This window comes from Felis catus, chromosome A2 (genome assembly GCF_018350175.1).
Source record: "Felis catus isolate Fca126 chromosome A2, F.catus_Fca126_mat1.0, whole genome shotgun sequence".
NCBI classification, from domain to species: Eukaryota; Metazoa; Chordata; class Mammalia; order Carnivora; family Felidae; genus Felis; species Felis catus.
In genome coordinates this window covers 123,415,287-123,433,050 of record NC_058369.1, presented here as the reverse complement: position 1 = coordinate 123,433,050, position 17,764 = coordinate 123,415,287, and the positions used below count along the sequence as shown (strand labels likewise).

At 41.7% G+C, this 17,764-nt stretch overlaps 1 protein-coding gene across 5 annotated transcripts in view; it reads left to right on the top strand.

The window, feature by feature from the left end:
• Positions 1-17,764, top strand: part of PDE1C (phosphodiesterase 1C) — a 510,042-nt gene that overhangs the window by 89,524 nt on the left and 402,754 nt on the right. For all 5 annotated transcript variants that reach the window (XM_019825661.2, XM_019825660.2, XM_019825662.3 and 2 more), the window contains exon 2: positions 2,329-2,379. In XM_019825661.2, coding sequence (XP_019681220.1) covers positions 2,329-2,379 — 51 coding nt within the window. The remainder of the gene's footprint in view (positions 1-2,328; positions 2,380-17,764) is intronic.

Genomic DNA, 17,764 nt, shown 5'->3' with positions numbered 1-17,764 from the left:
GCAAAGTTATGATCCTTGTCTTGGGTAGGGTAGGTTGTAGTTGAGAGGAGCTTTTCTCAAAATATGGTCCCCAGGCCAGCTCCTCAGTATCACCTGGGAACTTGTTAGAAATGCAGATTCTCACTGAGTCAGAATTTTTACTTTAACAAACCCTGCGGTCTATTCTTAACCAACCTTCCTACTTGTTCTGATGCCTGCTAAAGTTTGCTAACTACTGTCTGGGAAGGGAGTTGGGTGTATGCAGAGATCAATGGGATGGAGAAGCTGTGATGAGCATCAGGGAAGCTTTTCAGAAATGAATGTCTCCACCTGAATCTTGCAGGATGAGTGTGACTTGGCAGGTGAGGCAGTGGGGAGGGGTGTCCTGGGGAGGGAGGGTGTGTGTAGGGCGTGTTTAGGAATTTTTAGAGTATGTGACTGAAGGATGCTCTGGCAAATAGAGTGAGCTGAGAAGAATAGGTGAGGCCAGGTGTTCGATGACCAGGTCAGGTTAGCTGGATTGTGTCTTGTAAGTGATGGGACATCGCTGGAGACCTTTAAGTAAGGGAGTGTGGCACTGGGTCTATGTTTAGGAAAATAATCCTGCTGGCATGGTTCAGATTCCTTCTGGGTAGAAACAAGTCTCTTGGTACTCCACTGGCCTAGATCTCGATTCCTGCCTCCCCTGGTCTGACTTGGATCTGGGTCAGCAATTCCCATCCTTGGAAAGGGTGGTTGGGAGAGGAGGTAAAAGCCCTGGAGTGAGGAAACAGCCATCGCTGCAGTGTAAAATGGTGACAGTATTGTCACTGCTCCTCTTCCTTCCCACAGGGAAGATGCTCACTCTCCAAGCTGAACAATTTCGTGGCTGCTGGTGTTCACAGCAATGGAAGTGGTTTTGTTTTTCTACTTTAAAAGTAGCCCATCAGTTTCTGCAGCAAAAATTTTTGGGGGAAGAAACCCTTGCTCTGTTTCTTTAAAGAAGGATCTCTGGAGAGGAAACAGTTTGAACTCAAGGCCAGGGAAACTCATGTCAGTACCTAAGGAGGGCTTGCTCCTCTCTGCCTCTCTTAGGCTCTTCCTTTTGGAAATGCTGGGGCGTGGGAGGTAACGGAGGCAGGTAATGTCACACCCCCCTTCCCCCGTTGTTTTTTTAATAACATCTTGTTTGTCATCCACAAAGAGAGTGAAGACAATGGGCCATGCAAATGACAGGAAAGTAGACTGAGTTTGGATCCATGAACTTTAAAAATCTGTCCACATGTAGTGAATTGTGAAATCTTTACCTTTGTGAGAGGGTGAAAAGAATTTTTTCACTCCTTCCATGCTTTGCAAAATTGATGTAATGTTTATGAAGTAGTTATTTCTTTTGTCCCGCTGCTGCAACTTTGCATACATTAATGATTACTTTAGCACCCCTTTTATTCTGCCTGTCTAGTGAGTGTTTTTTTCTAAGCTGAAATGAACAGGTTTTTCCAGTTGATTGCTTTGGGTGTTCTGTTCAAGTTGACCACAACTATCGTGCCTGTTTACTATGAATATATAAAACAAGCAAGCTATAATCCTTATGGGCATTAAAAGTGATATTTAAAGTGAAGGAAACTTGTGTTTCCACTTAATGATTGATCTCATTTTTCTTCACAAAGGTGGTGTTCATAAATATAGGGGATATTAATTATGACTCTGTCCACATGACAAATTATTTAGACGCTTATCAGAGGAGGGTAAAGTGCCCTGCTGAGAAGCTTTAAGGGTAAGGTTTTCTAGAGCAGTTCTCTGAAGAATTTTCTTGATCCCCTCTTTTGAACTCCCTTGTTTGTTAGTGTCTAAAGTTAGATATCTTTCTTCATAAAAACTAACCCTGTTGTTACCTTCTGAAATCCTGTCTTGGCTTTGGCCCTATCCATCTGAGCATAGTGGTTTTATGTTAAGTGGTTGGGGTGCATTTATGTGTTTTAAGACAGCCTGATAAGTGGAAGCTTGAACCAGGACATACACAGGTTTGGAAGTCAGACATTCATGCCTCTTAATGTGTGGGTGCAAGCCACTTTCCACCTGGAGGCATAGGAAATTACAAATTGCTTAGGTCCTCTCCAGCTTTATTCAAATGCACTTAATCAAAATGATGAAGACATCTGTCCTCATTTAGACATTGAGAGCAGCAATGGAAATATAGACAGAGAATACAGGCAGAGTGAATATAGACAGAGTGAAGTTGCTTTTATTTTCTTACAAAGATCCTCAAACATAGTTTAATGTGAAATCCCCCAGAGGATTAGCTGTAGGTTGGGCATATTCTGTGGACATATGTGCCTTGCTTTTATTGCATTGTCTGCTTTTCTTTTTCAGTCGCAAATGAAGCTGGAGACAAGCCTGCCAGACCACTTGCCCGCTTCTCTCGTGAGTAGATCTTGTTTCACTCCTTTCCTGGGCTCCTTCAGGGGCTTTCTTGCCTGCGCAGTCCACACTTGTAATCCTGCCAGCTGTCAGTAAAACACTGTCGATAATAGAGTAATATAGGAAATGTCTTTAATGGGTTAATATTTCATTTGAGCCCCATCGTGGGTGAGCTATTCATTGCTATTGCCCTTTCAACTCTTAGAGCTGTAGTTTATCAAACTGTGCTTTAGGGTTTTGCTCTTCAAAGTGGGGTCCTGGGAGCAGGAGGATTGGCATTGCCTGGGGACTTTTAGAAATGCAGAGCCCCAGACCCACTGAATCAGTATCTGAATTTAACAAATCCCTAGGTGATTTCTGTGCACATTTGAATTTGAGAACTGTTGCCCTGGGAGTCCTCTCAGAGAGTTCTGCACTCAGGGGCGGGCTTTTTATGACGACAGCATGAGGAAGAGTATGTAAAATGCTTGTAGTTGCCAAGGTCCACACATGTGTGAAAGCATCGTCACCACCCACAGTGGATTTCTGGGCTAGCTCCACTGGCTTTACCTTATTTAGGTGACATTTCGAAGCTTGTGTGAAATTTACCTCACTTAGGTGACATTTTGAAGCTTGTGTGAAATTTACCTCACTTAGGTGACATTTTGAAGCTTGTGTGAACATTGTGAAGATAGGCTGAATGCTTTTCCTTGGGCACAGGGATCCCTGTAAGGACCTTGGAGCTCCCCATCAATTTCACTTGACTCTTTTGTCTGTAGGTCTTGATCATTAGTGGGAGAACGGGAGTCAAAAGCCTCTCAGTGTTTTCTGTGCCAGGGTGATCAGCAAACTATGAGGCAAGTGAATGCTCTCTCTGGAATGAAAACCCAGATTGCAACAAGGGAGCAGAAATACCAGAGGTTGAGCGGGGCTGGGTGGAGATGCTCCCCGAACCAGACAGGCATGGAGTGGAGAAATGGTGGAACAGGAAATCAAAACAGGAGGATTTTTCTTTCCAGCACCAGCACGACTTGCTCGCTTTCACTTAGAGTAATTTCACTGAAACTTTCCGGGCCTCAGTTTTCTCCCTCTGAAAAACAGGGAATCCGTACCCATCTTCTCTCCTTTATAAAAAAGTTACCTTCTTTGGAAGTCATGGCACACAAATTCCCTGCCATGGCCTTATTTCCTAAGGTGGATTGAGTTTTGGGTGTGGATACCGCCATAGTAAGCCTTAATGTGTAGAATCAAAAGTATAATTTTTCTATTTAGAGGGCCTTCTTCTAAATTCTGCCTTCCAGTTCTTTTGGGAAGGCTTCAAAACTTTGGGATTGGTTCCTAGAAATGGCTTTTATAGAACTGTAATAATAGATGATAATGTGAGAGCATTAAGTGCTCACATTTTAGAAGGTGTGTAATAAAACACTCCTTTCTCACTTCCCTCCTACCTGGAACCATTACTTCCCAAAATAAGCATTTCATCCCACGGCTCAATGAGGATGATGAATATGCCTTTAGTCCCTTTGTTTCTTGATCTCCCAAGCAGTAGTCAGGCAAGTTAATAAGCTGAAATGGTAACCCAACCACGCTGGGCACACTGTGCTGCGTGCATCTCCTCGGGAGTCCCCGAAGTTTTGATGCTCATCAGGAGATGTAGGAAGGGGACGGGATGGGGGCCTTTCACCGTGAAGCCAGAATGAAACCTGGAGCAGCCGGTCCCTTCCCAGATAGAAGAGGGTGACTTCGCTTTTAAATGGCTTCCACAACTTCTGAGTTGTGTGTCTGGGTTGAAAAGAGGATATGTCACTTGAAAGCTTATTCGTAGGAGATAAGTGAAGAGATGAAAGAAAAAATATCCTTTTAGGAAAAAAAGTAATTAGTGACAAACCAATTAAGTTGGGCTGATTCTGTGATTCTGGACCAAAAAAAAAAAGGAAAAAAATTTCCTGCCAGTGCATTGTCCTGGAAAAAAAAAATTAGATGGCACATTAGCTACTAAATTTTTTTGTAGCAAATACTAGATGGAAAATATGAGGTGGATTTTAGGAAGAAAAAAATATTTTTAAAGTTTATTTCTTTATTTTTGAGAGAGAGAGAGAGAGAGAGAGAGACAGACAGACAGACAGCATGAGTGGGGGAAGGGCAGAGAGAGAGAGAGAGAGAGAGAGGGAGAGAGAGAATCCCAAGCAGGCTCCAAGTTGTCAGCACAGAGCGTGACATGGGGCTTGATCCCAAAACCTGCGAAATCATGAGCTGAAATCAAGGGTTGGGTGCTTAACTGCCTGAGCCACCCAGGCACCCCATATATATAGTTTTTGGCGGAGGCTCTGGAGATTGAACAGGACATAATGAAGGAAAAAATTCTTAAAAAAAATTTTTTTTAAACGTTTATTTATTATTGAGAGACAGAGAGACACAGAGCATGAGCAGGGGAGGGGCACAGAGAGGGAGACACAGAATCCGAAGCAGGCTCCAGGCTCTGAGCTGTCAGCACAGAGCCTGACATGGGGCTTGAACTCACGAACCGCGAGATCATGACCTGAGCCGAAGTTGGACACTTAACTGACTGAGCCACCCAGGTGCCCCAAGAAAAAGATAATTCTTAATGTAGCATTGTCTAATTGAGACTTTACTTACCAAATTGAAAATGACCTTGAAGGTGTGATATGGTGTGAATGGAATGTTCACTTTGGGAAGAGTGGAAGGATTTGGTTGACAGACTTTTCTTTGGAGGCCAGAAGATGAAATACTGTGACACTCTAATTTTTGCCCCCACTGAGACACACAGAAAGGCCTGACAGTGTGCACTACCCAGCATGGATTTAGGCTAGATGGGAGTAGGCAATGAGAACATAGGTTGGAGATGCTCTGAAAGCTGGACTCAAGAGGTGGGGTGGTCAGCAGAAAGAGCTCAGGGTGGGAAGGAGGGGAGCTGGTCCACTGGCCTCCCAAGTCATCCCAGGGGTTTCATTCCCTTTGTGGGGTCTCACATTCTGATTCCTTATTCTTCTGGAATATGCTGCTCATTTCTCCAGAGATTTTGCCCATGCTTGAATCAATATACTTTTCTTGGCTTCCCCATATTGCAACAGAGGTGAACTGTGTTGATTATATTAAGAGATCCCAAAAGAGAAGCAGAGGGAAGTAGAGTGTAGAACTCATGAAAACATCTAGCTTTTCCAAGGGCTGGTTTCTGATCATGCTTGACCAGTTGGTTTGCCAGCCTTGCAGGCCTTATTCTGGTCACTTCTGCAATACAACCCATCCCCGGCTTTCTTCTTGGAACCTCTGTCTCTCAGAGGCTGACACCACCACCCAGAACCACTGAACCTTCCTCAAAGAAGTTGATGCCAAAGCCCATGGGTCAAGCTCAGTTCCTGTCACCTTTAGACTGGAGACACTTAATATGCCATGAAATAGCAGTGCTGTGGTTGTGGACTCTGTGGAGTGACTTCTGTGAGTCTCTGGATCCTATCATGGCCCCTTCATCACCCCGTCCCCATCATTTTATGCTTAACAGTGGCTTTTGACCTTAATCAGAGCATTTGACTAACAGCCACAGGCATGGAGAGTAACCAGAAAGTCATTCTTCTAGGAATGGAGGTGAGGAAGGAGAAGGAAGGAGACAGGGAGGGGGATGAGATTCCAAAGCAGTGGAGAATATTATCTTTCCCTCCAAAACCTACAGAAAAATGACAGTGTCCAAGAGAATGAGGAACTGAGAGTGACCCTGACTGTAAGGTACTGTATGAGTCCAAGGCATGTTGGCTTTGGACCAACAGATGGTTTAGAATGGCACCCATTATGAGGCTAGCTGTCCTGGGGCTGGAGGTCCTGTGTGTGGGGACTTCCTTCCCATGCATCAGAGCCAGAGTGGGGGTGGGGGCATGAGCCTGTAGAGCACCTCACCTTGGTCCTGCATGCAAAACTCTCTGACAACCAGTGTCTCCATTTTACAAATGAGGACAACAAAGTTGGGAGAAAACACTGAGAATTTCTCACTGATGGAATTCCAGGTCTCCTAACTCCAAATCCTGGCTGTTCCCAGTGCACATTACTTCTTGGTCTAAGGGCTGGGTTTGCCAGCTCTGTAGCTCAGAGACTAGGGGGTCTGCCATCTTGGTAGTGGAGATGCTCAAACTTTAGCTCAGGGCAGGCATCCTAGACCCACACTATAGTGGCCGTCACTACAGTTGGTTCCATCTGGGTTGGGAAGACCTTTTCCTCAAACATCCCTTCCACCAGCTCACTGATACCAGGAATTCCCTCAAATAAGGGAATCACTTGAAGACTTGAAATGCAAATTCTCTCCAGAGTGAGGACACAGGGTTCATTCTTATTATGGTGAAAATGATTGATATCAGACCTTTTAACTTTTTCCCCCAGACACCTGAAAAAATATTCTCTGTGTAAACAGAGGGAACAAAAGAGAGGCAATCTGGGGTCAAGCCAAGAGGGGTCTTTGTACTAGCCTAAAGAGTGGACCCTGATTATGGGGAAGCCTTTGAAAGGTTTTCACACTTGGCTGGCAACTCAGCCTTCTGTTGGAGATGGAGGTGACCTCTGGGGACCATGGCTGTGCTGTGAAGAGCTGGACCTTCGGGTGAGGAGCTCCTGGGCCTCCCCTTAGGCTGGGGCTCCTGGACTTCTGGGATGAAGTCAGCTGGTTGTGGGGCTGGGTTCCCTGCTGGCCCAGACATCTGAGATGCTGGCATAGCTACCCTCCAGTGCCATCCTGGAGAGCTTTTCCCTGGAGATGTCTGTTTTATGTGTATGTCAGTCTTTCCAGTAGACAGTAGGCTCCTGGAGGCCAAGGGCCCCACCTGGTTGAGCTGTGTACTAACCTTGCCTGGTGTAGGAATAACTGCTTGTTGAGTGAAGACAAAGTAAACTAAGACCCTCCAGCTCTGTTCCCCACTTCTCTTCCTCATCCTCACCTCATAAGCAGGGGAATGTTATCCCACTGCCAGTACACACACTCCTGAAACCACTCCAGAGCGTGTCCTCAAGGGTCTCCCACACACGAATGTCAAGGTGTTCAGAAGCTATTAAGGGCTCAGGCTCTGGTGTTAGGCCTGGGCTTGGGTTCTCTGTCCTGGAATTCTGAATTGTGTGAATTTGGGCAGGAAACTTACCCCTCTAAGTCACACTTTATGCATTTGGATTCCAGGACGATATTATAACTTACTTCCAGAGTGGTTGTGGTTGATCACATGCCAGGGTGAGTGATAAAATACTTAAAAACATGTGACATGGTCCCCAATCTGTTAGAACAAATATTGGTCATTTGCTCTCTCTCCTCACCCCCCTTCATTCTCTCCTTCCTTCCTTCCTTCCTTCCTTCCTTCCTTCCTTCCTTCCTTCCTTCCTTCCTTTCACATATGTTTATTGAAGACTTCTGTGCCTGGCCCTAGAGGCACACATGAGAGTAAGTTTGTTTTCAGAGAGCTCACAATCTGATCAGACAATGTAGAAGTCAGTGGCTCCAGTGTAGTGTGTAGAAGGAAATGCTAGAGATTGTACAAGGAACTTCATGAACCAGATGGAGAGAACTCATCTGACCTGGGATGGGAGTAGATTCAAGGGAGTCCTCCTGGAGGAGATAAGCATTAGCTGAGGTTTGGGAAGTGAGTGGAGGTTAACAGGTAGACAAGGTAACTTCTAATCTTAAAAAAAAAAAGGCTTCAAGGTCCATCCATGGTCATTATACTAAGTGAAACAAGTCATACAGAGAAAGACAAATACGTACGGTCTCACTTACATGTAAAATAATACCCACGTCTGCCCCACCACCAAAAAAGCTGAACTTGGAGACAGAGAACAGATTGGTGGTTGCCAGAGGTAGATAGGGGAGGGGATGTGGGGATGGGTGAAATGGGAGAAGGTGGTCAAAAGGTACAAATTTCCAGTTATAAATAAGTCCTGGGGATGTAATGTATAGCGTGGTGATGATAGTTAATAGTACTGTATAGTGTATTTGAAAGTTGTTAAGAGAATAGATCTTAAAAGTTCTTATCACAAGAAAAAAAATTTGTAACTATGTATGGTGACAGATATTAATTAGACTTTTTGTGGTGATAAGTTCACAATGTATACAAATAAATCATGTTGTTCACCTGAAACTAAGATGTTATATGTCAATTATATCTTAAAACAACAACAACAACAACAAAAAAAACCCCAGTACTTTTCAGGGCTGCATGCAGTGTTCAGATATGGCCACAATGTGGCAGCAGAAGCCCAGAATTTGGTGTGCATCTCTACTCTAGGAGACTTAAAAGAGGCAGGCATTCAGTGCAGTGGACTTTTGTGGACTATCCAGGACATTGGAAGAGTCTGTGCAGAGGGAGGTGTTGGCCCCAAAACTTGTGTAGCTGGGAAACTCCATTCTAGAGTTTTTATTACTTCTCTAATTGAGGAGAGAATAATTTCTTCCCTGAGATGAGAAATGGTTGGAAAGAAAATAGTCGGATAAAAGCAGTAAGGAAATGGAGTCTTATTTGACCTCTTTTGCTTTTGGAGGTAAAAATCCAGATAGTGTTGAAAACAGATTATCCTATTGAAGAGCTGGAGTAATTTGGGTGGATGGATGTTAAAGTAAAGGGAGGGTCACTTGCTATATTTGTATGGGGTATATAATGTGGGTGGGTGAATGATCCCCTTCCTTGGGCAGAGAATGGGCAGGGGCAGATAAGGGTGTACAGTGAGGGTGAGTTCTGTCTGGGGTTGGGATAGAGGGTGAGCCTGCACCTATTACATGGTGGTGCCCATTGTGGAACCCCAGGGCACACTGAAAATCCTGTCTGACAGAGTGCTAGAGTCCAGCCAGAGAACTTTTTGAAATTGCTGGCCACAGCTAGGGAGGCCTGTTGCAAGCATTAGGAGCTTGAGTTGGAGTTGGATGGGTTATGGAACCATAGTGATGAGAAGAAGGAGGAGATACAATGAGTGGGAAGAAGGGCCAAGAGATGCCGTGAGCAGTGGGCTGTGGCTGATGGCTGGGTGTTCAGTGTTTTCAGGAGCATGTACTCTGGATGAGCTAGAGCCATATAAAGGGCCCAGGACAGGGCAGGACCTGGATCTGGAGATTTTGATTTGTCTTAAACAAGTCTATTTCTAAAAAGTTCAGATCTTCTATAGAGCTCTAGGTCTCCCCTTAACAGTATTTAAGGACTGAATCTCTTCATTTCCCACTTGTTTCAGCAGAAACTGGAATTATAGCTTCAACAATGCCAGTTCTAAAATTTCTATACATGAAGGGTAGTGATCTAGCTCAGTGGTCCTCAAAGTGGGGTCCCTGAAACTTGTTAGAAGTGCAAATACTTGGACCCCTTACCAGATTTGCTGAATTGGAAACTCTTGGGGTGGGTCCCAGCAGATGCTAGTGGTGATTCTGATGTATGCCACTTTCAGAACCACTGCTTTAGTTGTGATGGTGGTGGTGAAGGTAGAGGTGGAATCATACAATTAGTATTATTAGTATTATTATTAGTATTTCTCTATAGCCACTTGTAATTAGATATACATACGACAGAGCAAATGTTAACTGCCCTTCTCAAAGAATAGTCTTTTGTTATTTTAAAATAAAAATACTTTTATTTTTATTAAAATAAAATTTTAATAAAATTTTATTAAATTTTAATAAATTAAAATTTAATGGCTGAAGGTGAGTACGGGGAAGAGAGTCTAAAGGTACCCCTACTCAACCCTTGGAACTGGCACTGCTCTGCATCATCTCTTGAATCAAATTCTCTTTCTCTTTCTAAAGCCATCTCCTGCCAACTCCTGGCCTTTCCCCCTTCACAATAAGGTCATTATAAGCCCTTTATTTGCTGGTCCACTGGCCTCTTGCTTGCACCTCCCAGTCACGTGTACCGTCATTCTGAAACTGCAGTTTTTGTCATGATATATTTGTGTTTCAGAACCATAGACAGTTACTCCCCAACGTTTGTTCACCCAAGATCCGTCTGCCTGACCACAAGGGGTTCCAGATTGTATCTTACTCCTTTTCTCCATCTCTTTCATCAGATATAGTTATTATCAGCCAAGCAAACCTGTTTGGTTCAGTAAACAGATATATCAACCCATTATCTTACATTTGAACAATTTCAAGTTAGACTAGAACTTAAAAATGATCTAGTCCACCTCACCACCTCATGTAAAATCCAAATCCTCTTTATGGCATCCCCGTCGGGGTGTCATGAGCTCTCTGCAAGAACTGGTCTAATGGGGAAAACTCAGCTTGTCCTGGAAAGGGTTGATGGTGGTTATGGTCATAGTGAAGGCTTGGAGTATAATTGTGTTTGGGGAACTGAGACTCACTTTGATTTTCTCTTTTTGAATGTGTATGATTAGGTCTTTGAATATATCCACTGTATCACTTGGTCCCCAATATGTTGGCCATTGGTTCACCAGTGTACTCTCTGATGATGCTATAAGTAGCTTCCAGGAGCTTGTGGATGGTATGTAGCCCACATGTCAGCTGGAGGCTCCTGGCCCATTGAGATCTAGGTAAATAGGCCCAAATTGCTATTGTGTGCCCTTTGGAAGTTCAGAGTGCTCCTTCATGTTTCTGTGAATACCTAGGATGACCTACTATTCTCCTTGACCTGATTTCCTACCTCTGTTGATTGTTTCCTTCTATATGCTCTGGCTGTCTTATCTGCTCTGACATAGACTCAGAAGTGGAACAAAGCCCCTTCTCTTCTTTTGGAGTAACCAAAGGCTGTTGGTCAAAGCAGAACTTGACCGAAGATGAGAGATCCACGAGAGAGATTACAATATGCCATTGCATGCAGACAATTATAATTCACAGTCCTGTTCTCAACAGCCCTTTCATCCATCCCACCACCGATGATTTTTTTAAAGACCACTTTGCCCATGTAGTTCCTGGCCTTCCACCCCTTAGTCCTTCTCCCTACCCTCCTCCTTTCTTTGCCCGTATTTCCACTTCTCTCTTAGGAATTGAAAGGCCCTCCTCCCAGTTTCTCACACAGAGTAGCTTGATCATCACATTAATTGCATTGGTATTTGCTGACACTTTTGCCTTCAGCATTTCATCTCTACTCCTTTTGACTTTTTTTTTTCCCTTCATGCAGACTAATTTCTTTTTCCCTAGGGAGAATTGTCATCCAGCTTGTTGAAATAATAGCAAATATTTACTTCTTACTACATGTGTACAGGTTTACACAATTTAAAAATCTTATTAGAAATTTTTTGTGTGCAATGCAACCTCAGGGAGGGCAAGGAAGACATGGGTTGGCTATTGCATGTCAAGCACCTCCTCCTTTCCGCTCTCAATGTATGCTCCTTTGAATAAAGTTAAGGTGAAGTTTCTGGTTTCAGCAAAAGGTGGACTAGGGTAGCCTGAAACCCCTCCATTTTTATAAGCATGTAGAGATGCTGAGTAAAATATTTTAAAAAATACTTTAAAGTGCATAGTTAAACTTGTAATAAAGAAAGGGAACTCTGCAGGTGTAAATGAAGGAGGAATTTAATATTAGTACAGCAAGCTGTACACATGCCTGCTGATTCTGCAGCTATGCTGTGTGGCGGTGATGTTGCCAAGCCCATGGGATCTAGTAGTGTATATGTTGACATCCACACGGGGTAAGGATTTCAGGCCTTGGGCAGAGTGGGGAGTTGGATCTGAGACTTTTGCCTGACCTTGGGCTCTTAAAACTTAGATGAAATGGATCATTTCCTTGAGAAACACAAGCCACTACAATTCGCCAGTTGTGAAATAGCCAACAGCTTTATAACTATTAAGAAAATTGAATTAGTAATTAAAAATTCCCCCAAAGAAATCTCCACACCCAGTTAGTTTAACTGGAAAGTTCTACCACATTTTTAAAGAAAAATTAACAGCAATTCTACATATTCCCTTCCAGAAAATAGGGAGGAGGAAATATTTCCCAATTCATTTTATGAAGTTAGTATTACTCTGATACCAAAACCAGAGAAAGACTATAGACCAATATCCTTATGAATGTAGATATAAAAGTTTAAACAAAATATTAACAAAATGATTCAACAATATAAAAAGAATTGTACATCATGCCTAGTGGGGTTGATTCTCTTTCATCATTGAAAATTAATGTAATTCACCATACTAACAGGCTAAAGAGGAAAAAATCACATGATCATATCAATTGATGTCAAAAAAGCATTTGATGACGTTAAACAGTCATGATAAAAGCTCTTAGGGAAAGAGGAATATACGGGAATGTCCTCAATTTGATAAAGAGCATCTACTACAAACCTACAGCTAACATTATTCTAAGACTGATACTTTCCCCCTAAAACTGGGAACAAGATGAGGATATCTACTCACATCCTTTTATCAACATTGTGTTGAAAGTTGTAGCCAGTGCAATAAGGGAAGAAAATGAAATAAAATGCATACAGTTCAGAAAAGAAGAAATCAAATTGTCTCTGTTTGCAGAAGGCATGATTGTTTATCCAGAAAATTGTCAAGAATCTATTAAAAGCCTTCTAGAACTAATAAGTGAATTCAGCAAGCTTATAAGATATGAGATAAACATAAAATAATCAAAATTAAAAATAAAGTAGTATTTTCAATCGCTCAAAAAAAGTGAAATGTATAGGTATAAATCTAACAAAACATGTATATGAGACTTACATGTGGAAAACTACAATGGTGATGAAGTGTCAAAGAAAATCTAAATAAATGGAAAGATAGACTGTATTCATGGATTGGAAGAGTCAACATAGTGAAGATGTCAATCCTCCCTAAATTGATATACAAATTTAACACGATTCCTATGAAAATCCCAAGGAGAGTTTCTGTAGATATAGACAAGATCGTTTTACAATTTATATGGAAATCTCAAAGGAACTAGAGTAGCTAAAACAATTTTGGAAAAGAAGAATGATGTGCAAGGAATCAGTCTATTCAATTTCAAGCTTAAAGTATACCTACAGTAATAAAGACTAGGTGGTACTGGTAAAAGGATAGATTCATAGGTCAATGGAACAGAATAGAGAAGCCAGAAATAGATTCACACAAATATGCCCAACTGATTTTTGACAAAGGCATAAAAGCAATTTAATAGAGCTAAGATAGCCTTTTCAACAAATGGTGCCAGTATATTTGGACATTCATAGGCAAAAATACAAACCTCAAACTAAGTCTCAAACTTTATACAAAAATTCACTCAAAGTGGGTTATGGACTTAAAGATAAAACCTTATGCTATGAAACTTTTAGAAAAAAAAAAAAAGAAACAAAAAAGTCACGGGATTATAAGGGTTGGCAAGAAAGACTTGGAACTAAGAGTATGATCCATAAAAGGAAAACATTGATAAATTGGACTTCACTAACACTAGAAACCTTTGTTCTGCAAAAGACCCTGTTAAGATGTTGAAAAGACAGGCTAGAAAGTGGGAGAAAATATTTGTAAATAATTATGCTATCTAACATTCTAATATTATATAAAGAATTCTCAAAACTCAAAAGTAAAAAAGAAAACAAGCCATTCAGAGTATGGCCAAAAGACAGAGACATTTTACCAAAGCAGATACATAGATGATAAGTAAGTACTTGAAAAGATGTGCAACTTGATTGGCCATTAGGGGAATGCAAATTAAAACCACAGTGAGACCCAACTACCAGAATAAAAAAATAGTGACCACATCAAATCCTGCAAGGATGCAGAGAACCAGCATCGTTCATACATTGCTGGTGGCAAGCCACTTTTAAAAAGTTTGGCTGGGGGTGCCTGGGTGGCGCAGTCGGTTAAGCGTCCGACTTCAGCCAGGTCACGATCTCGCGGTCCGTGAGTTCCAGCCCCGCGTCAGGCTCTGGGCTGATGGCTCAGAGCCTGGAGCCTGTTTCCGATTCTGTGTCTCCCTCTCTCTCTGCCCCTCGCCCGTTCATGCTCTGTCTCTCTCTGTCCCAAAAATAAATAAACGTTGAAAAAAAAATTAAAAAAAAAAAGTTTGGCTGTTTTTTCTTAAAAAGTAAACAATGCAACTACCACATGACCCAGGAATTGCACTTCTGGGCATTTATTCCAAAGACACAAAGACACAAAAACCTGTACATGTGACACCTCACACCTGTTAGGATGGCTAGTGTAAAAGAAAAAAAATAAAAGAAAACCCAAAAATATTGGCAAGGATATGGAGAGATTGGAACCCGGTGGGAATGTGAAGTCGTGTAGCCGCTATGGAAAACAGTTTGGTAGTTCCTCAAAAACTCAAAAATAGAATTACCGTTTGATCCAGCAATTCTGCTTCTGGGTGTGTACCCCGAAGAACTGGGTAAAGAACTGGGGTGTTATTCACAGTGCCGCAGAGGTGGAATCAGCCCAGGTGGATGAATGGATGAACCAAATATCTACAGAAGAAAATGTACATACAGTAGAATGTTATTCAGCCTTAAAAAGGAAGGAAATTCTGGCACAAGCTACAACATGGATGCATCTTGAGCCATTATGCTAAGTGCAATAAGCCAGTCACAGAAAGATAAGTACTGTATGATTCTACTTACTTGAGGTACTTAAGAGTAGCCAAATTTACAGAGACAGAAAGTAGCATCATGCTTACCAGGGGCTGAGAGGAGGGGACAGTTAGTTTCATGGGGACACAGCTCAGTTATGCAAGATGAGAAGAGTTTTGGGGGTGAAGGGGGATGGCAGTTGCACAACAACTTGAATGTATTTAGTGCCACTGAACTTAGTTACACATAAAAATGGTTAAGATGGTAAATTTCATATTATGTATATCTCACTACAATTAAAAAAAACACCTGATGCGAATAGTTATAGAAGTTTAATTCATAATAGCCACAGATTGGAAACAACCTAGATTTATTTATCCAGTGTGTGGTTAAACAAACTATAGGGTGTTCGTACCATGGAATACTGCTCAGCAATAGAAAGAACAAGCTACTGATGCAACAACACACATGAATCTCCAGAGAATTATGCTGCATGAAAAAACCAATCCCCAAAGGTTATACATATACTGTATGATTCCATGTACACAACATTATCGAAATGAAAAAATTCTAGAAATGGAGAACAGATCAGTGGTTGTCAGGAGTTAGGAGGGAGTGGGCTGGGAGGAAAGTGGTGTGGCTATAGATGGATAACCTGAAGGACCTTTGCCATGGCAATGTTCTGCCTCAGTGTCCACATCCTGGTTATGATGTTGTACTATAGTGATACAAAATGTTACTATTGGGGGAAACTGGGTACCTGGGATCTTTGTATTATCTCTTACGAGTGCATGTGAATTTATAATTTTCTCAGAGTAAAATGTTAAAAAAAACCCACACACCAGAAGATGATTTTCCATAGCCTATAAGTCAGAATCCTTGGCATATGACATAAGGCCCTTCAAATTCTGGCCCAAGATGACCTCTCCTCTAATGACCTAATTCATTATTTCAGCCTCAGAAAAATGAAATTAGTTGCCCTCCCATGCTGTTTTACTCTTCCATGCCTTTGTACATGTGGTTCTGCCTGAAATGTTCTATCCCTCTTATCACCAAGCCAACCCATTCATCTCTCAAAACTCTGGTCATAGGCCACCTTTTCTGTAAAGCCTAGCCTGACCCCTGGGACAAAATTATCACTCCCTTTGTTTGGTATCAGTATATTTCTACATAGTTGTATTATTACTTGCATCATACTGTATTATAAATATCTCTTTCACGACTATCTCCTTACTAGATTTTTGAGTTCCTTGAAAACAGAAACTGTGCCTTGCTCGTCAGTACATAGTAAATGTTCAGTAAATGTTTGTTCAATTGGGCTGAAAGCAGAGTGAATAGAAATGTTCCAGATCTGTAACAATTCCAAACAAGGTGATAAAGTCACTTACCACTTGGACAATTCTTAGAGATTCATACTCAATTAACTTGCTTGAAAGAATTCAGATGTATTTTATCTTAGGAGACTCCCCTGACTTACCAGTCACAACTTCCCATGATACCTTCTTTTCAACAAATATTTACGGAGTGCCTATTGTGTGCCACACACTATGTTCCATCCCTCTGCCTTCCCCCCACTGACAGGCAGGTAGACTAAGGAGGTGTAGTGGTTCCTGCCATGGTGTGCATTAGGTCTTGGCTAAGCCTTGGGTTGAAACCCAGGCTGGACACATCCGGTTTTGTAGGCTGTAATATGTGCACCTTCAGTGTTCATCAGCCTGCAGATTAAACTATGAACAACTCCCCTGTAGTTATGAAATCATGGGAGAAATTATCATGTTCAGAGCTGCACTTCTGGGAACCTATGAAAGAATTGCCTAGTTTCCAGGTCAGTAAACTTTATGAAGCCAGGTTCCCTAGTCCAATAGGGCAAGATAGGAAGAGAGGTCAAGGTGTGAAGCCATTTGCTAAGAAACTGAAGAAAACCCATGCATGATACAATTGAAGCACATGGAAGGAAGAAAAGACTGAGAAGTTTATTGAAGTTCCTTAGTGTGATTTCTACAGCCTCAGAAGCAGGTATCTTCGACACATGTGAATAACTTTGAAAGGACATTTTGGGTGCAGGAGTATAAAAATGAGTAAGCCACAGTTCTTTTCCTAAAGGAGCTTACTACCAACAAACAGTCCATCGTTTTTATTCTATTACCAGCAACGGCTAGTTTGGGCCAGAATTTGAAAGAGCTCTTCTCTGTGACTAATACGTTACCTCAAAGTCTCTGTTTTTCTGGAACTCTTGATTAAAACACCAAATCTCCAAGCAATTCATTTCAAACACTTTTATTTTTGATCACAGTACACATACCATTTCAACATGTCTAGGATGAATGTGGCACATTCTTCCAAGTGCTCAGAGCACTTTCATACATACTGAATTCATTCCTACCAAGTTTTTATAATGAGGTTAAAAATCCGTGCTGGAACTTCCCAAAGGAATACTAGGCAGATTTACAAATGAATCATCCAGCAGATGGTAAAACTTGGATTTTTGCATGCTTCGCAGACATTAGCATATTTCAAGGTAGTTATGCATTGAAAAATTTTCACTTAATTATGGGGGTGGTGGTGTCTGAATTAGTGAAAAGTCTAAATTATGAAAAACTTAAAAGAATGCTATCTTTTTACTCTCAAGTTCCCAACTTACACTGACCATTAACAAAGTGTTTGTCAAGTAGATTTCATTCTCAACAGATAAACTTCTCTTTTAATTAGTATACTAAATGAATGCTGTCAAAGTTCTTGAAAACAGCCTCCCTTTAATCTTGTCTACATCATTACTCTGCTGAACAGACTCATTCTTCTGATGTATGACAAAGAGTAATCGAGACCTTTCCTCTTGGGATTGATGGTCTCACTATATAGTGATCTACTGTACCATATGAATTTCTAAATAGACTTTGAAAATTATGTGGGAGCTGTGCCCATCAATCGGGTAAAGACAGATGCAAGG